The sequence below is a fragment of the Terrapene carolina genome, unplaced genomic scaffold (assembly GCF_002925995.2).
Source record: "Terrapene carolina triunguis isolate 2854851 unplaced genomic scaffold, T_m_triunguis-2.0 Scaffold85, whole genome shotgun sequence".
Classification (NCBI taxonomy): Eukaryota; Metazoa; Chordata; order Testudines; family Emydidae; genus Terrapene; species Terrapene triunguis.
The window spans coordinates 59376018-59396929 of record NW_020664436.1 but is presented as its reverse complement, the minus strand read 5'-3'; the positions used below and the strand labels follow the sequence as shown (position 1 = coordinate 59396929).

Below are 20912 nucleotides of genomic sequence, written 5' to 3'. Positions count from 1 at the left end.
TAGACACTAAATGCAAGACAATAAAATAACTTAATAGTAACTGTCAATCTCTACATGTTAATACAGACTCATAATGAATTCATCTGCTGGAATTGCTGAGTTTTTCAAGTGGTGATTGCAATGTGCCCTCTAATATCTTCTGGTGATAATGTGATTGGATAATCCTTTTTGTACAGGAAAACATCTGAGAAATTACTGCAATCTACCACTGTAGGAGCAAAGAATAAATCTATTTGAAAAATGCTTCCTTCAGTAGAGATGGTAGTATAATTTGTTTGTATAAAGGATTTTTCTATCATGCTTAGTGATAATTTAAGTTTTCTCTGAGATGCGACTTCGACTGGGCAGCAAGCATAAATTTCTTTGACATGAGACCTTTAAGACCTCCCAAAATTGTAAAACACAGATACAAGACTTGTTATTCTACTCCTGAAATTAAGGCTGCTTGTGAAGCTACCTTTCTATTGCTAAATATATTTGTTTACCTAGAAAAGAATCACTCTGCCCATTAGTCTGAACATTGTACCAGCTTAACAAAAACATATGTTATATGTAGCTATTATCATAGTTTATGGTCTTATTGTTGTAATCTCACCCTCCGCTTCTCCCTCACTGTATTGTTGCATTATTTGTAAATAATTAGAGTAAAATAATTATAATATAACAATGACCTATACAGTTGTTTAGCTTTTCAAACTCAATTGTAAATGTTAACACCTACAGGACAGTCTTATAAAATAAATGAAATAGTCCCAGTGACAAACTGGGACTTGGACAGTCCTGAGTTTTGGGTAGTATTTGGCTCTAGATGTGTGTCTGAACTTCCCTGCTTGTGCCTATTTCTGTTTTAGACTGAGCAAAAACTACAGAGCCAAATATTCCTGAACTTTATGGAAGGGTCATCTTTGACATTTAGACAGGTCCATATCTAGTGATATAATTTTTTTTTAAATAATTGGTGGACAGTTTTACTAAGGAATACAAGTTATTGTCTACTGCGAGTATCAATATTGCTTTTGCTTGGTAGGGTTCTGCTTAAATCCTTGTATATGTGAATGTTCTAAAATTCAAGATATATACAGATTTTAAAATTGCTTATTGCTCTTTATCTGATTGCTTTATAATATCAAGAAACAGATGAAGATTCAAATCCAAATCTAAGAACATGAAACTACTCTATTCAAGCTTTAGAAGCCAAGAGAAGATTTCTTATTTAATATTTTAGATGATATCAGAATTCTTAAATACTTTTCAGCTTTGATTATTCCAGTACAAAGTATTAGTATTTAATACACTGTGCTTAATGTATCAGCCTGAAATGGAAATACATAGGAAGCAGAACTGAAGCTCAAACTCATTATAGTATCTTCGATTTGGCCTCAGATTTTAAATTCTTAGAGTTCAGCTAATACTGAAATATAGAATTGACAAATGCTTGACGATAATTCACTCTGATGTTATTTATAAAACCTTTATTTGTTGCCTACAAATACGCCAACAAATATTTTTGTTCATAAAAACACTGGAAAGAGACAACGTAAAAGACGTTTGTGATTATCTGTTTGCATTTATGGAAATATATTTGCACAGCCATCCTGAGACTTCTTTAAGGGCTAGGATTATCGAATCAGGGAGCAACAATATCATGCGACTAAACTGACCTATCACGTAATGTAAAGAAAGTGGTTACTAGAAGAAATAATCAGGGTAAATCATGGTAAGCGGAATTAACATTGCACAGTCAATTTTAATGGTAGCCTAAGTTCCCTCTAAACAGTGTGGCTGCGCAGCAGCCTATTAAGTGCCACACAGGCACCCAGGGCTGCAGCAGGGAGAGATGCCTCTCCCCCAGCCCCAGACTTGCCACGGTGGGGAGAGGTGCCCCTTCCCTGGCCCCAACCCAGCCCACCCCCAGAGCTGCAGCAACGGGGAGAGGCACCTCTCCCTCCCAGCCCAGTTGCTGCTGCAGGGAGAGAGAGCTGGGGGGAGGGGGAAGAGTCCTCTCTCCCTGCCGCTGCCCCGGGGCAGCCTGCACTCCAAACCCCTCATCCCCAGCCCCACCCCAGAGCCCGCAGCCTCAGCCAGAGCCCGCACCCCCCACACCCAAGCCTCTGCCCCAGCCCTGAGCCCCCTCCCACACTCTGAACCCCTTGGTCCCACCCCCACCACATGAATTTTGTTATGTGCACCAATATGCATAATATGCACACATCACCTCCATATTGGTGCACATAAAATTAATTCCGCACATGCATGGGAAAAATTAGAGGGAACACTGATTCTAGCATTTCCTATCTTTTGCATACTCCACGTTGCAGCCTTAATAATGTTCTTGTAACCGATTTTTGGGGGGAGGTGTAATTTCCTAGGTTTTTAAAAAAGCATACTGAAGAAAAATCCTACCACGTGACACCCACAGGAGTCATCATCAGTGTTGGAACCTTTATATCCACCAAACAGACCTCTGCCATTTGAGCTAACCGAGTAAGTGATAGCAGTAATAGGGTGTCGTACTCTGTGTGATCCAGCACTATATGGGGAGGAGACTCATACTTTGCCAGTGGCTTTCACAGATATTTGTTGGCAGCAGAAGAATGGGGAGACTCGGGAATCTCGGCTCCATTCCAGGCTGTGGAAGGGATTGCACTCTACTGGTCATGAACCCTTCTCAGGGCCGGCTCCAGGCACCAGCATTCCAAGCAGGTGCTTGGGGCGGCAAACTGCAAGGGGCGGCAGTCCGTGTGTTTTTGCCGCCCCAAGCAGTGCGCCGAATTGCCGCCACGGATGGCGGGGGCAGTCCGTGTGCCGTTAGGGCGGCACGCGCGTTTCCGCGGCGGCGGCAATTCGGCGGCAGCTTCTATGTTCAGCTGCCCGCGGCGGCAATTCGGCAGCTTCTGTCTTCCGGCTGAAGAGAGAAGCTGCTGCTGAATTGCTGCTGCCGCGGAAACACGTGTGCCACCCTAACAGCACAAGGACTCCCCCCGCCGTCCGCAGCAGCAATTCAGCATGCTGCTTGGGGCGGCAAAAACAGTAGAGCCGGCCCTGACCCTTCTGCCCCATTCCTTCCAACTTGTTCCAGTCTCAGTCCTAGCTCTTTTCCAACAATGGCTCCTCTTCCCACTGACATTCTCCTTCACCTGTCTGGTCCCAGTCTCTGCTCCTCAGACTTCTCAACCCAGTCCTTGCACAGGGAGTCCTATTTATACTCCTCTAGACTCTCCATCCCAGTTCCCCACCTGTCCCAGTCTCCCGGCTTCGCCAGTGTCAGTTACTCCACCTATCTCCTCATCCCATCTGTCTCAGCTCCCCCCTACCCCAGCCATTTCATCATCTTCACTGGCTCCCCGGTCCCAATCTCTCTCCCTGGGATCCTTGTCTACATTGTGCCGCAGTGCGGACTACAGGGGTGTGAATTGCAGAATGAACTGAACGGTTGTGTTTTAATTGCCCTGTGTGGACACTGCTGGTGCCAGCTAAAAGATACCTAGTTCATGTTAATGTAGTCTTCTTTCAAACGGGACTACAATGTGTACTAGATGCCTTTTAGTTTGGGACCGTCACCTTGTTGTGGGGAAGGGGTTTGCGTGTTCCAATGATCCTCAGAGCTAAGTTGTCGGGAGCTTCATGTTCCTGGTAGGGTCTCCCAAGGTGAACAGGTCAGAGGGAAGGTCCCAGACAAAGCATGGTCCAATCTCCCAGGTGGGCAGGTGGAAGAGGGTCCTCGGATCTCAACAACTGTGAAAGTGGATGAAGGCTGCAGCAAGTGGAGATCTCCAGTCATCTCGGACTTTCCCTGCCACTGGGTCCCAGACCTTCAACGTGTCATGATCGTGTGGTTGCTGTAAGCGCACCAGCTTCCCCACATTAAAAGAAATCATGCGCAGGCTTCTACCATGGGAAACAACTTCTTTCCAACCTTCCAAGCCCTGTGGTGATGGACTAGTGGTGATGGGGACAGGATTAGTGAATCTGGCAGTCCCTAGCCACGAATCTGCACAGAGGCAGTGGTAGTTAGATGGTTGTCTGGCACCTGGACTGATACAGGGGTGCAATTCGGCAGCTACTATTGCGACTGAGCAGTCCTCTTTAGGATCCCCTCTGCTCACCCCACATAGGGAGAGGGCTATAAAAGGTGCCCTACACCTAGGCTGTCTCATACACTCTGGGCAGGATTACTGCATCCAGTGGGATCATTCTGCCTGCGGTCGAAGCTATAAAAAGAAGGTTCGCACCCTGATGGATAACAAAGATAATATACGGCCGGAAAGAAGAATTGCTATCGTTGCCAGGGATCTTGCAAGATATAACATCGATGCCGCTTCCCTAAGTGAGACAAGGTGCCCAAGTGAAGGTCAACTGAGAGGACAAGGTGGAGTCTACACCTTTTTCTGGAAAGGAAAATCTGCAGAGGACAGGCGCATTCATGGTGTCAGTTTTGCAATTAGGAATAAGTTTGTCAGTCAGCTTACAGAATTTCCTGTAGGAATCAATGAACATTATGTATGGAAACTATCGTGGCATTCCCTTGCTATCTACATCAGGGAAAATTCTTGCCCATATCCTCTTAAACCGATTACTTCCCCTTGCTGAGGAAATATTGCCGGAATTTCAGTGTGGTTTTACACCATCACGCAGGACAACCAACATGATCTTCGTTGCCTGCCAAATGCAGGAAAAGTCTTGGGAGCAAAATCAGGACCTGTACGTGGGTTTCATCAATTTGACAAAGGCCTTTGACTCTATCAATCACAAAGCCCTGTTGAAGGTGCTGGCCAGATTTGGCTGCCTTCCAAAATTTATTAAGGTCCTAAGGCTTCTCCATGCTCAGATGACTGCCATGGTTCTCTGTAATGGCCTTGAGATGGAACCTTTCATCATCAAAACTGGGGTTAAGGAAGGATGTGTTATTGCCCCAACCCTGTTTTCCATCTATTTAGCAGTCATTTTGGTCCTAGTTAAAGATCACCTCCCCAATGGAGTTGACATTCAATATAGAGCGGTTCTTTAATCTTTGACGTCTCCGCTAGAAATCTAAAGTCTTCAGGGCGTCCATTACTGATCTTCAGTATGCTGATGATTGTGTCATCCTTGTGCACACTGAGAAGGACCTTCAGTCCAGACTGGATTTTCTTGCACAAGCTTACCGAAGCCTAGGACTCTCATTCAATATTGAGAAGACTAAAGTGCTCTATCAACCTGCTTCAGGCCTTGCACATGACCCACAACAAATCACCATAGAGGGACAGACTTTGGAGATAGTCGAGCACTTTTGCTACCTCAGTAGTCAACTTTCTTAAAATGAAAAAATCAACAGTGAGATCCAGCACAAGTGCTTCCTTTGGGAAATTTCTCTGACACATTTTCACAGACCATGACCTACAGCAGGACACCAAGATCCAGGTCTATAAGACAATTGTTGTTCCTATGGATGCGAAGCCTGGATGACCTATTGACAGCACCCCAAATGTTTGGAGAGGTATCACCGATGCCTCCAGAAGATCCTTCGCATCAAGTGGCAAGATCGCCGCACTAATGTCAGCATCCTCGCTGAAGCCAATGTCACCAGCATTGAAGCTATGATCCTCATGCATCAGCTTTGCTGGGCTGGACCTTGTGTGCGGATGTCAGACTTTCGCCTCCCATAACAAGTCCTCTACTCTCAGATCACCCATGGTCAGAGATCATGTGGTGATCAGAGGAAATGCTACAAAAACACACTGAAAGCATATCTTAAGAAAACTGATGTGAACATCACAAGCTGGGAAGAGCAAGCCACCAACCAACCCCATATCCTCCATCAGGCAGTGGCCCGCTTTGAGGAGAAGCACCTTGCCCTCAAAGCTGAAAAGAGAGAGAGGAGCAAGGAGAAAGAAAAGAAAAAAGAAAAAAAAACTTTCTCCCAGTAGGCCGCTGGCCTGCCACAAAATGTCTGTACCTACTGCAGGTGGATTTGCAGTTCCAGGATCAGACCCCTGAGGCATCTCAGGACCCATATGTAAATCTGTGGTAGAGATCATCCTCAAATTGAGGGATTGCCAATCAATCAGTTTACACCAGCAGTTTCCATATGGGGCAGCTAGAATGCAGCACGTTAGTGTGCTCGCAATTCATACACTCGTAGTCTGAACTGCGGGGCCCTGTAGACAAGCCATCATTGTTTTTCACCACCCCTTCCTTGGCTCCTTCTCCTAGTCTTTGCCTAGTTAATCCCAGTTCTTCATCAAATCTCAGTATTCCCTCTCTCCCACAAACTGGCTCCCAGGCCCTCTTGTCCAACTCCCACTCCCAGTTTCCTTGCCAAGAGTCCGAGCCTCCCCCATCCCAATTCCTAGTCTCAGTTTCTGGATCCAGCACAGCCCACAGCAGAGCCCAGAGCTGCAATTGTAGGGAAGTCCTGCTGAGCTCCAAGCGAAAGAATGCCCAGTGTGGACAGAATCTTCAGGGAATTTAGTTTCTAACATTCAAGAAGTTTCTGTTGAGCTGTGTGAACAGCTTATAACTTGGCCAAATTTGGGTGGATGTTCACATAGATAGCAAAAGACATCCCTTACAAGAAACTAACTCCCTGCTAAATTTCAAGTCCCTGCTTGAAAGTGTGGGGATACAAGTGCTTTTCAAAGAATTCAACATGGGCAAAACAGTGTATTTCCCTAGCCACATTCTCAGAAATGGCTGAACCATTTTGGCTGAAGTTTTCTAGAAAAATTTAGCCTGAATCAGGCATGGGGCATTAAAATTTTTAACCCAAATGGTTAAAGTTTGGCAAAGTTCTAAGCAACTGAAAACACGGTCTTATAATGGGAAGTGTCAGGCAATGTTAATACCTGGCAGCACTATGAGCACTCCCTATCTTTACGTGTTGAGCTCCAAAAGTTAGCATAAAATAATGAGGCCTGTTTTGCAACACAGATTCTATCTCCTGAATTTCTGCATCTCTTATTCGACTACAGAATTAGCAGGAGTTACAATCTATTTGTTGAGCCCAGGACTCACCATTCCCCGTGAAAGAAGAGCAGATATCTTCTTATGTGAAAGCCGATCAGTCCTGATACAGCAAAGCATTTATACATGTGCTTAATTTTAAGCATGTGAGTAGTCACCTGGAAGTGGGCCAACTTTCTGTGTCCCTGCTTTAGTTTGTTTTGTTTTTCCTTATTGTTCATTTTGTGTATACTTGTCTTGCACATTTTGTTATAATTAAAAATATTTGAGCTCAATTAGAGACACCATAGGGTGTTTTAAACAGCTTGGGCCAAATGCTGTTGGCAGTTATAGTGGAGCAACCTCTTTGAAGTCCACAAAGCACAACTCAAAGCGGATTTGACTCATAGTCTCTACTACAGACAGCTATTACTCTCTAGTGAGATTAAAGGCTTATATCCTCAACTGATATGAATCAGTGTAACTCACATGCACTGATTTACAGCAGTCAAGGATCTGGCCATAAGTAGAACCAGTTTGATGATTTGTATTATCATAGCACTTGTGAACCACAGCCATGGTCCAGGTTTGTACTAGGTGCTGTACAAACTAAGAATAAAAAGCTGGTCCCTGCCCCAAAGAGCTTATGTGACAAGACACTGTAGGCAGACTTTGTACTGAAATATCCCACCCTCCTTTATGCTGTTTGTTTTACAGGGATAGCTCCCCGTCCTGAGAGACAAGGTGAATTGGAGAGATTTTTGCTCATTTATTTGTGCTATCGAACAGATTTTCCAGGAGGAACGTATGTTTGTTCTAAATCAGACATCTCCAACGCCATGACAGACCACTTGGTCTAAAAGGTAACTGGCTGAAAATATGTTTGGGTTAAGGACAGAGATACAGTCCAAATACAACAGTCTACAAATACATAAATATGGGCCTGATTCTGTCAGCTCTCCCCTTGTGAAGCTCCCATTGACTTTAATGAGAGTTGTGCACATAAAGAGCTTGCAGGCTAGGGCTCTCTTTAAAAATATAAGACTGAGGAAATATTGATTACCTGTTGTCAGGTTGTGCTGTCTTAGAATTTCTTTTACTGTTGGCACTGCTAAAGAAACACATTAGATACCAAGTAATGAAATTTTAGCATTTAAGTAAAAACACACAACTGATAGGTTTTGAACTGGTTAACACTTTACAGTTCATAGAAACAAAACAGATCAAAGTGGATTTTGCAAACAAACTTTTTAAAAAGGGAAATTTCAGAACAAGGAAAACTGTGCCTAACAAACCTGCTTTATTAAAATATTACTAATAGCTGTCTTCAGACTGACCATTTGAATCCTCAAAAAAGTATGCCTGATCATTTTGTGTGGACAGATGTCTCTGATTTTTGTGGATCGGTGTGTGAAGGTCTGGCTCTAGGTGGGCCTTCCAGATCTGCACTTCTATGAAAAATGATCTCTGTTTAACTAGCACGAATATCCATAAATTGGTCTCCATATATGTGGTTTCATGCCTTTCAGTACCTTCGTCTGTCTGTCCAATGCTACTAATTATTTTACTGGGCATTACATAAACCATCATAGCAACTGCAAATGGCTGTAGTGTTTGGCTGAACAAAGCAGTGTTTGGTTGAAACTGTGGAGCCCAAACAGCTTAGCCAGCATGTCTGTGACCAGGAAATGTTTTACACAAATGATAATTATCTCGAATTGTGAATGCAGTCATCACAAAATATACAGGTCAGCAATTCAAAATATCCCACACACTGGGGAGATGGAACCCACGCTAGCTCCAAATATGCTGTCCCAGCACGCAGCATTATGGCAGACCAGGAAGGGGCCACTACACTCCTATGTCGATACAGTGGCTGGGAATCCTGCAGACAGGCTAATATACCAGCTGTGGAAGGGGCCACATTGCAGCCTACCTCCAGGTTCGAGGTATTGATTTCATCCCTCCACCTCATGCACAGAGGGCTCTATATGCTGAATTACTTTGGCTTCATGTGCAACTCCAGGGTTTCCCCCTACACACATTAGAAAGACTAATAAAGCTCTCCATTCTAATCCCTGTAAAACCTGATGTTCTCATTTTAAATTACTGCTTGCAGAGCTTCTCTTCCCTTTATTACCTTTGGCTTTTCCCTCTTTGGGATGTTTCTTCTCTGTTTTTGCTACAAAGGAGAAAGGAATATAACAGTTTAGGGAAGGGACAATTTAACTTTGTAACAATCAGATTATCAAGGTCAGTCTTCAGTTGAAACTGGGGCAAACCATTCCGAGATTGTTTCAAACAACAATAATAAGAGTTGTAATGTTCACAGCAAGGACAATGAGATTACTACTATGGTGATCTTACACACACAGACTTCTCAAATAGTCGGCTTTTACCTTCTCTTTCCTTTGCAGCCTTTTCTGTTTTTTTCTTGGCTAGAAAGATTTGTAAGGAAATATCATTAACTAAGAGGCCTTTATTGGGGATTCTATTTTGGACACATAGAGCAAATTGATCCCTGGTGTAACTATTAATGTTCCTAAATTTACAGCAGGGATAAATCTTGCCCATTTCAACGGACTGTAGGTCTACAGCACTATATTCTTTTTATTAAGCTTTACTCCAAACAAACATACTTGTCTTAGCATGACATATGTGTATGCCCTTTTTCAGCATTCCTTTTCCAACCCCCCAGAATACAGCTAGTCAGCTAAGGCTATTCTCAGCTAAGCACACTGAAATTAACTAAGGTGGATAACTGCAGGCATCTGCGCCATTCCAATATTCCCTGTTGAGTACAGCAGAGATCTGGCAGTATGCCTTAGAACTGTTCATTTTCACTCCATATGATCCAACCAGCTGTAATAAGGATTCAGTGTCTCTTGATGCATGTGCTATCTGATTAACGCAAGCTGGCTTAATGCTAATCACCTCTGTCTAGCTCACCCAAACACACTTAAAAATAAATAAATACAGTGACTACAAAAGAATCAGTTCATCAGGCCAGATTCTCAACAGCTGTAAATTGGCGTAGTACTCACGATTTCAGTGGAGCTATGCCAGATTACACCAGCCAAGGATTTGGTTAATCATGTTTAGAGAGGTTGTGTTTCACTGCTTTACTTAGCTAGATGCTAAAAAAACATGCCCTCAATGAAGGGACTGGATTTATGGCTTATTATAACAATCTGTAACACACTAACCCCCTTATTTCCCTATGACTACAGAGGAGTTAATGGGCCACTTCACCTTGAAGGGTCCCTTAGAATCCGTGCTAACTACTTATGCTAAACTATCTGTTCAATATTGTATTTGGCTGTGACATGCTTAGTACCTTTCCCAGACCTGAAGAAGAGCTCTGTGTGGCTTGAAAGCTTGTCTCTCCCACCAACAGAAGTTGGTCCAATAAAAGATATTACCTCACCCACCTTGTCTCTAATATCCTGGGATGAACAAAGCTACAACAACACTGTATACAACTGGTCCTTTCTGTTAGACATTTAAGAGAAGTGTAAAATTTACCTGCTACTGTCATTTCAGATGCTGGTTCTTCAGGAAAACAATCAGAAATAAATAAATAAATAAAAATGAAGACATTCAGGCTTGATGTTATTTTATTTTTAGAAGTTGACAGTTTTGATAGATCTTAACTTTCAACTGCAGCTATCCCCACAGGATATTAATTTGGAAATAAATGAGTCCATGCAATGGACATGTAAACAGAAATTAAACAGTGAAAGCTGCGAATCCTACCCTTTGAAGTGCTGTAATCCAACATGCAGCTACTGTGCCAATGAAAGCTTTTCAGATCAGTAAGTATTTAAATAGGGTTCTTTTCAGATAAGCACTCAAGGTTATAGCTACCTAACATCTTTTTTTCTGTAAAGCGGGTTTAAGTTTTCACCTCTGCTGTCCTACCAGCCATGTACCCTAATTAAGGGCTCTGACACTGACTTGCTGTCTGACCTAGGACAAGTGACTCCACCTCTCTGTACCTTTTGTTCCCCCAAACCATCTGCCTTGGCTTTTTAGACTGTAAGCTATTTGGAGCAGGAACGGTCTCTTGCTATGTGTTTGTACAGCACCTTGCACAATCATTTGTGGTCCCGTCCCTAGGAACTGATGCAAAAAAAAATACACAACAGATACAACAGACCAGCTCCTTAGCTGGTGTAATTTTAACATAGCTCCAGTGAAGGATCTGCATCAATTTACACAGGGCCAGATTAATTTGTTGTGAGTCTCCCGTAGGGTGACCAGATAGCAAGTGTGAAAAATCGGGACAGAGGGTGGGAGGTAATAGGTGCCTATATAAGAAAAAGCTCCAAATATCAGGACTGTCCCTATAAAATTGGGACATCTGGTCACCCTAGCCCCCCACCCTCTGCTCCACCCCAAGACTCTGCCCCTGCTCAGCCTCTTCCCCATAAGGCCCCATCCATGCTTCACCCCAAAACCCCACTCCCTATCAGCCTCTTCCCCCTGAGGCCACACCTGCTGCTCACACGGGGGGGGGGGGGGGGGGTGGGGAGGGGAGTGAACAGGGGGAGGGGGAAGAGAGGAGCGAGTGGCGGGGTGAGGAAGGGGCCGCGGTCCAGGCACTGCGGCCCCTTCTGAGGGAGGACCCGACGCCGTGGCACCATTGTAAACCCAGTACTGAATTTACATGGTTTGAGACCTGGTGACTGGAAAATGAAACCGTCTCTTTCCCCCTGTTTCATTAATATTCGTTTTATCCTATGGATTTTAAGATAAGAAAAGACAGAAACCCTGCATGCCAGACAGAAACGTAATCCCTTTTAACTAGAACAGTACAGAATTGGATGGGTTCAGTTTGCAGGGATATATATAAACTTTTCTTGACTTTGGGTGGACTATCACCTTTCGCTTCAGCTGAAAATGGTGTGTTTCATCTGGTGGCTTCTCTATCAAACAGGGTTGGCCAAAAGTTTTCCATCAAAACTGTTTTTTTTTTTTGGATGGAAAGTTGCATCTTCAACTAAACAAACTTTTTACAAAATATGTCCATTTTCTTTGGAAAATGTAGACTTTGTTTAAAAACTGAACATCCAATAATAATAATTATTATAATAATAAATTTGAAAATGCTGCATGGTGCCCCATGGGAGTTGTAGTTTGGGCACCTCATGCCCCAATTATCATCTATTGTCCATTTTCTGCCACCAGACTACCTCTCCCCTTTGGCTGTTGAACAGGAAACTGTCTGACTCCATGGTTGGCCTAGGTTGGTGGATGAGGGGAGGCATAAAGAAGACTTAGAGTCACCTTTGTCTTCTCCCCCCTCATCTGCACCAAGACCAAAAAGCTGGGGATTAAAACCAGTGTTAAAATGTTGAGAGAAATTGTACCCCAAGGTTGGGAATTTTACTACTGAATTCTGCAGAGGCAGTGAAGGGCCAATGTTGAGATTTTCTGAAAATTCCACACTAAATGTTTCTCCCACTATATGTTAGCATTTCATATAATTAAACAATTACTTCTTATTTAAGAAAAAAATACCACAAGCTTTGTCCTCTGTTCAAGGTAACCAGTCATAATTTGATAGCCTTTAAAAGTAATCAGTATGCAGGAACTGTGTTTTTGATTTAATTAAAGCCTCTGATTTGATAAATGACCAATTGCCAACACAGACACCATTTCACACTAAACTGGAGATAATGAAAATAGGATGGTTTACTAATTATTTTAATGAAGAAATGCTAATTAATGTTGGTGATTACTATTAAAATTTACAGAGATAATTTGGGAGTACTTCAGACTTAGATTTTTATTTCTGTTTATGGCCTGCCTTTCACATAATGAGCCAAATTGTTCGCTGATTTATGCCCAATCCATTGATTCTAATGGGATAGCATAGGGTACAAACTGGAAAGAAATTTGACTCAAAATATCCGTATACATTTAGCATATAGCTGTGCTACACAAGCCCTTAAGACCATTGATTACTCAGTATCCATGGCTTTACAGTGCTATAACGTACATATAAATTAATTAGAAATATTTGCAGTGAAGCCACAGTTAGTACTAGGATTGGGCAGCCCCTAATCAGAATAGATGCTCTTCCTTGAGAGTGAAAAGATCAGTTAAAACCAAGAGATATTAATGTAAATGAGGATGCTCTATAAAGCTGATCCAGAAAGTCTTTTAACTAGAACTACACAGGGATTACTGGATCAGGGTATAAACTGTAGATAAAAATATGTAGGTACACAGTTGGCTGTTTGCTGACATTAAATAAATTAATGGAGATATCCTATTTCCTAGAACTGGAAGGGACCTTGAAAGGTCATTGAGTCCATCCCCCTGCCTTCACTAGCAGGACCAAGTACTCTTTTTGCCCCAGATCCCTAAATGATTGAACTCACAACCCTGGGTTTAGCAGACCAATACTCAAACCACTGAGCTATTCCTCCCTCTTTCCTGCCCATGTTCTTAATGTCCTGAACTGGAGAGAGTTCAGAGGAACTCTTTTCAACTACTGAAGAAGAAAGTTAGAACAAAAACTACTCACAGAAGAGAACAGAGTTATCAGCTACCCAAACTACAAGTCCCCCAGGACACTGTAGTAGCTCAGAAGGATGTGGTCTACTATCAAACTGAGCAAAAATGAAACATTTTGATTCAGTTCCACACACCAAAATTAAAGGCTTGCATTTCTGAATTGAAATTTGTCTGTTTTCTGCTAAAACTTCTAGGCTTTGGGTGATTTTTTTAAATTAAAAGTTGTAATTTTTCCACAGAAAGCAGATCCTTTCCCCTAAGAGTTCTGTTTTGTTGACACAATTTTTTGTTACAAAACAGTTTCAAAGGTAAATTTTCTACCAGCACTAGTGCTGAGGGGTTGCTGCCACCTGCTGACTTCAGTGGGAGTTGAAGGTGGTCAAGACCTCTCAGGATTTGGCTTTATAATTTTCATTCATACATATTTGTATCACAGTAGCACCAAGAGGCCAGGGCCCCATTGTGCTAGGCACTGTACAAACACATAACAACTGCCTCAAAGACCTTTCTGATCATTTATATGCCAAGGTATGTACTTTAGTTATTTTCTCAGTACCCAAGCACTCATCTTTTTACAGGTTTTCCTTCTCTTCTGCTGACAGACACGTCCCTGCAAACAAACTATATTATTGTAGTTCACAAGTTGTACCACAAGCTTTTTCTCTTAGAAAGACATGAACAAAGTTGTATTAATGGTGGTTTATTTATTTTAAATGAAAACTTGTTTCAGAATCACTCCTAAGGTGGTAACTAGTTTTTCCATGTTCTCTGTCCTCAGTCTGTTTTAATTAAGTTCAAATATTACTTTATCTGAATATTTCTTTAAAGTATTGCTAAATTATTTCATTAGTGCAGCTTTCTGTAAAGAATATATATCTGTTTTGCCTACATTAGAAAATAATGGACATTAGTTCATGTGATCTGAAATGACTCTCAGATTCCAAGAGATATCATATAATAATGTCAATAGATTATTTTAGTTTGAAGGATTAACCTCCACATATTGTATGGGCCAAATCCTCCCTTTGACCTCAATGGGCTTTGGCTTTCAATTGACTTAAATGGGCTTTGAATCAGACCTTCTATGAACTACATCTATGTTTTAATTCTATTAATTAATTAATTCGCACATTTCATAAGCATAAACACTGATCTTTATTAAAAGTATTATAGTCGTTAACACAATGTGCAGTATGTAACATCTAATTTCACAATGTAATTGACACTAATCCAATCCTTCTTTACATAACCAAAACTCCCATAGTTCTCAACAAGGGGAATTTCTGGAGTGCAAGGAAGACTCATTCTGTGTGTGTTGTCTAATTTCTCTTCTAACTCACTTAAACATCATGATCTTTCATTCTCTTCTTCATTTTAATTGGGTATTTTATTCTGTTAGATGTAAAAAATACAAGCTATTGAAAAAGCTAGCAAACATGCCTGGTTAATTCTCTATACAAACTATTTCCCAAACAGTACAAATACATTATATAACATTTTCTTCTAATTCTGTTATGTTTTAATTATTCAAATTAATCTATAATTTATCAAAAATTGATCTGACCACACCTACCTAAAACCACACTAATCTAAATTATCCTACTAGGATCATTTACTTTACTTATATAAAAAGTAATCACAAACTAGCTTATATGACTATTGCAGCTTCACAATATTAGATCACCAGTAGCTTTGGCTCACTTGCTTTTTAAGCAGAATGAATAAAATCCACAATGCATCACTTTTAGAAAAGAAAATAGCATTCTCTAGCATGACAAAGTTGCAAAAATAAATCCCAATCCAAGGCATCATGCATCTAAAGGCAGGTTTATATTCAGTAGAAAATGTTTATGGCACATACTTGCAGTTACTTTTGATCTGGCTGAGAAGTAAAAGAGGGAAGAATAATATTCAGAATAGAGATGTATGGAGAAGGCTGGCATAATATTTTTCCAGCCCAGGCTTACTTGATTTATTAATTGTCACATATAATTAAGCATTGTTTTTAGTGAAGTTACTATTGTAACTAACATTATAACTAAAACAATAATGATAATCACTTTGAGCTAGATAAAATGTGCTATATAACAATGAAATATAAATTATTAACAATAGCCACGTTACATCTACACAGCTTCTTTCACTCTGGAGTCCAGAGCAGAATCTCTCTTTTATAGGGGTGGTCATCACTTTATAGTGAAATTGAACTGTACTGCTTTTTACTGCTGCAGTAACTACATTGCACAGAGATACTTCATACTAATGATAATATCCAAAAGTCATTTAACAAAATAAAAATGGATAGTCCAATGTGATGGATTGAAGAAGCTAGTATATAAAATGCTAATATTGGGAGATAACTATCCTTGAGGAAAATGGCAACTGTACCTGGTCCTGAGAATTTGAACCATGCAGGAGTTCAATGAAATCCAAATGAATAGCAGAATGATACCAAAAATATTTTGTAGGTGAGAGTATTCAAAACAAACACTTTTCAGACAATGGGTCAAACTCTGCTGACATAACTCTCTTGACAGAGTGGAGTCAAGGAAGCAGGAAATTGTCTTTATATAGCTGAAGAAATGGACATAAGAATTCTAGTGACATGTAATGGCTATTTGCCACACTTCAAGGCCACAGTATGCTGCAAAAAGTTCAACAGTGTCATGCACTTGTACATTTTGGCATTTGTCATATCCAGTTCTATTGTGACTTTTATCTACACAGCAGTTTCAAATGTAGGGATAACTGAACATACAGTAAAGCCTACCTGATTTTGTTTGTGGAACTTCTTTTTCGTGTCTGACAGCTTCATTCTCTATACAAAAGCAGCACCATGAAAAAGCTAAGTCAGTCATACCTTTTTTTAAAGTAAGTAAGAGCCACGTGCATGTTTTCTTCAAGAGTAAACATTGATCTTATATTGTGCATGCTGTTATTGTGGAAGAAAGCCAAATGACTAGCCTCTAGCAGTCTATTCATTATGAAGTCTGCAGCAAAGTAGCAATAAGTAATATTGCATCTAGGTGTCAAGTCTCCTTGTGACATAACAGGAGTTATGCACGTACATCAAGGGATGAAAAACTCTGCAAGATGGAGATTCAAAGCATATGCCGCAAAACCAACAAGGGGGTAATTTTTTAATAGTATAAATTCAGTACTTATGGTTATAGTCTACCCTCAAATCAGTAGCACAGATCACAAATAGGTGGATCATTGAAGTATTTTGGGGACTAATACTCATCACTGGGGATCAATGGGAACTCACCTTCCAAACAGTGGTTTCTATCAGCTCTGTAATTATTCTATTGAAAGTTCTGAATTCTCAAAAAAGGAAAGTGCTGTGCAAATTTACCACCCTTTTACCAAGCATTTATGTTTGCAAGTCAGATACTTAAGCTGAACTCCAAAAGTCCAGAATACATCCCAGTTAGGGTTGACAACCTTCCTGGTTTGGCAGGGAGTCTCCCAGAATCAGGCTCTATCTCCCAGAGCTACTGAAGCTAAACCAGAGGATTTTAGGCACTAAAAGTCAGGCGGGCTAAGGCAGGCTCCCTACCTGCCCTGGCCCCACACCACTCCTGGAAGTGGCCAGAACATCCCTGTGGCCCCTGGGGGAGTGAGAGGGTCTCCGCGTGCTGCCCTCACCCTGAGCAGTGCCTCTGCAGCTCCCATTGGCCAGGAACTGGGAGCTGCGGGGGTGGGCCCTGCCCCCCGAGGGGCCGCAGGGATATGCTGGCCACTTCCAGGAGTGATGTGTGGAGAGGAAATAAACACACCTGCTTAAATGAAAACTGCAGCAACCCTAAACTCTCATAGCACAATAGTAGCTAGGCCAACTGCACGCAACTAGGGGCCAGAGCAATTTTTAGAGCAGAAGGATCAGGTGAGTGCTATGTGCAGGGGCGGCTCCAGGCACCAGTGCAGCAAGCGCGTGCCTGGGGCGGCAAGCTGCGGGGGGCGGCCTGCCGGTGTCTGTGAGGGCGGCAGTCAGGCAGCCTTCGGCGGCATGCCTGCGGGAGATCTGCCAGTCCCGCGGTTTCGGCAGCAATTCGGCGGCGGGTACACCGAAGCAGTGGGACCGGCAAATCACCCGCAGAAATGCCGCTGAATCTGCGTAACTGCGGACCGCCACCAAAGGCCGCCTGACTGCCGTGCTTGGGGCGGCAAAAAACATAGAGCCGCCCCTGGCTATGTTGGCCATTGTTTCCTTCTCTGATGCCCCTGACATTGTCAGAAAACAGATAGTAGCAAGACATACTTAAAGGTGAACTGCAAAGCTAAAAAAAAATTAATTAATCCTAGAAATCACTGCTAAATGCCTCTATCGCATCCCCGTTAAGATTATCAGGAGTTCCATGATTAACTGTGATTCCACAGAATGAGGCACTCTGGGAAATGTCTAGAAAACCAGGAAGTGCCAGGGATTTCACACAGGAGACGATGAATATAAAACAATGAGTTAAAACTTAATTTTGTGCTGACTGACCCCTCCTTCCACATACACAGGGCCTTATGGGTTGGGAGTACTTTTGTGCTCAATTCAAATTTTCACTTCACCTTTGCAGTCCACCTGTACGTCTTGAAGAAAAGAAGGGCACAGAAAGTCAACAAACTTACCATACTTTAAGCCCATTTATTCAGACACTGGCTAAGTGTTCTGACATTTTTTTAAAATTCATCTTACAGTTACTGGGACACATTCCATACTCAGTTACACCCTCCCAATCCCATTTGAGGGTGAGCTGAATTTTGCATAATGTGTTTTTTCCCATTGTTGTTTACTTGAACAGCAGTGGTCATTCAGCCCCAAGTGATGGTTAACAATGAATCTTTAAAAGTCTGCTACTCCTTTATTCATTTCTTTATTGAAAAATGTGATATGGGAGGGAACATGATGAATACTGTGCTAATGCAGTTGGTTACGGAAAACTGAATGGGCTGCCAATTAGGAATGATAAACAAGTATGTTAAATCAAAGCAATAGCCGAGATTAGGATTGCTGGGATAGAGAGAATGAAGCGTTAAGCAAAAAACTAATAAATTACCAATACAAAGTTTTTATTTGTTAAAAGTAAAATAGCCACACATCCAACTATATTATAGGATTTGTCCTTATCAAGGTATATACCACATACTTGCTGGCTTTGACTTGACTACAGAGGATAAAAGAAGGTAAAAATGTCATATTTAGGGATAAAGAACAAAGAAATACATTGTAAACATTTTGCCTACTTACTTTGTTCCCTCCCTTTTGTATATTCCCTCCTCACTCATTCTTAGCTGAACCCTCTCATTCCCTTCACATGTAAAGATGTATAAGTAATGTTACTATGGGCCAGATTTACAAAGGTATTTAAAAAAAAGTTTGAATTTAGTTGTAGAAAAGGCTGAAGATACACGGATGCTATTGTTTTCCTTCCCTAAGTTAGTTTTCTCAACCTTGATAGCTAACTCATTGAACAGTACTTGTAGATATGATTTGAGGGTCCCAATATTCCATATAAAAATACCGCAATATAGTATTTTGTATTTTCCCCAAAGCTATTAATACACCGATATAAAAGTTAAACTGTTTTGGACTTTACTGTGGAAATCTGCAGTAGTATATTTGTATAATGAATATCAAAACAATATTTTTATTAGCTAGGCAGGCCTGATGTTATGTATCATCACTTTGTGTTAAAATACCATTGTTATGCAAATTCCTAGACAGTGCAACATAAAGACAAACAATATAATTAACAATTACTCTTTAAATAAAGCAACTGTTTTCAAATATGCACTATATCAATGGGTATCTAATTTGCAAGATAGGTCATGCACCAAATAAGAAGCATATTCAAAGTAACACACAGGAATTATGCAATAAAAATATCCACAAAACACTTTATTTGGATAATTTATTATTACTACTATTATTTGACTAGAAGCCCCAATCATGGACCAGTACCCTAAAGAGCTTACAATCTAAATTACTATTATACTTGATCAACTCTGAGGTACATAGCATCTTCCTAAAGAAGTATGCTCATGGGGACTGTCTGGATCTAAATGCCATCAGTTACATATTTCAAAATTATTCTGAGTAATAACTACAATGTAAATTTAGTACATAAGTGTGAATTCTGAACAGTATTGAAAAAAAGCATAAATCTAGAAAGGATGACACCTCCCTTACCTGATTTTTCAGTGGGAGCTGTCTTTTCTTGTTTGATTTTTTCCTCTGTATTAAGAAAAGGGTATAAAAGATAGAAATTCATGTGATGTTAACACAGGTGCATAACTAGCAATATATTTATAAATCCAGCATATTTTACACAAATCACCATGACAAAATAAACACAACACATTCTTTTAGCATCACGTTTATTGTAGCACTGTAAAATATGTATTCTGACTGCCTGGTGAGATATTTCATGGCAGGACAAATGATTAGACCCCAAGCTTTAGCAATGGGAAAATCAATAACACTCTTGATAGTGTCTTCCAATTAGCCACTCAAAATGAACTTGTTTTTCCACCTAGCTCATGGTAACAATTTTGGGAACCCCACTCCCAAATCTGTGCTGAGCATTTGCTTCCAAAGAACTAAATTCTCAGGTGCTCTGGGCATGTTCATCACTAGCATTGGCTTGCCAAATCCTCTTTGTTTCATCAGTTTCTTTTTGGATAGCCCTTAGCGGCCACAAAGAAGTGAGCAAGATTTGCCCCTAAATATATACAATAAAATAACTGGTTTATTTCAAAGGGAATTAACACTGATGGAATAAAATCTAGCTAAGAAAAATCTTTATTGTATACTGAAAACAAAGAAGATACAGAACTGAATGGTGAAACCTTTCAGCTGTCACAAAGTAGTTGGTAATTTCTGTTCATTTACATGCAATTTAGTTTTTATTACTGAACTATATTTTTTTCTTTGCAATGTGATTGTCAGGTGAATATGAGCGCTGTGCACTGAAACTGACTCGGCTCCATCTCACAGCTACCTCTGAAACTGACAGGACCATTTGGGCACAGCCAGAAATTTGAAGCAGCAGCTATTTTAGATAAAGCAGCTCTTTTCCACATCTCAGCTAAATTTTAACTCCAATGCATTTCCATTCATCTAGGGTTTGTATATTAACAGTTTCATATACCGATACAGTAGGGAAAGGTCTAGATGACTTTAAAGTGGGCACTATACCATCCAAATGGATTAGTGATGACTGAACCTCAGAAGGTTTGGAGTTTCCATTGCTTTGGTTAAGCACCAAAGTCTCAGTGCTTATGTGAGCCTTAAACTGACTGGTTTTTGCTTTCCCTAGTTATGATGGAAGTCTCACAAGAACATTTTCTCCATGAATCTTTCACTATATCCTGCCTCTTAAAGTAAGAATACAGGGAGGACAGCTTTTTAAATAAATTTGCATGTTGGGATTTTCTGAGGTTAGCGCAGCATTCGATTATAGTAAGACTATGGC

General features: G+C 41.0%; 1 protein-coding gene across 1 annotated transcript in view; it reads right to left on the bottom strand.

Moving 5' to 3' along the window:
* The window catches only part of TRDN (triadin), a 291579-nt gene that overhangs the window by 17824 nt on the left and 252843 nt on the right, over positions 1–20912 (bottom strand). The window contains exons 39-46 of the mRNA XM_029911016.1: positions 19628–19672; positions 18585–18602; positions 16217–16264; positions 15308–15328; positions 10447–10473; positions 9321–9359; positions 9062–9103; positions 7985–8032 (exon numbers count right to left, since the gene is read on the bottom strand). Of these exons, the coding sequence (XP_029766876.1) occupies positions 7985–8032; positions 9062–9103; positions 9321–9359; positions 10447–10473; positions 15308–15328; positions 16217–16264; positions 18585–18602; positions 19628–19672 (288 nt within the window). The remainder of the gene's footprint in view (positions 1–7984; positions 8033–9061; positions 9104–9320; positions 9360–10446; positions 10474–15307; positions 15329–16216; positions 16265–18584; positions 18603–19627; positions 19673–20912) is intronic.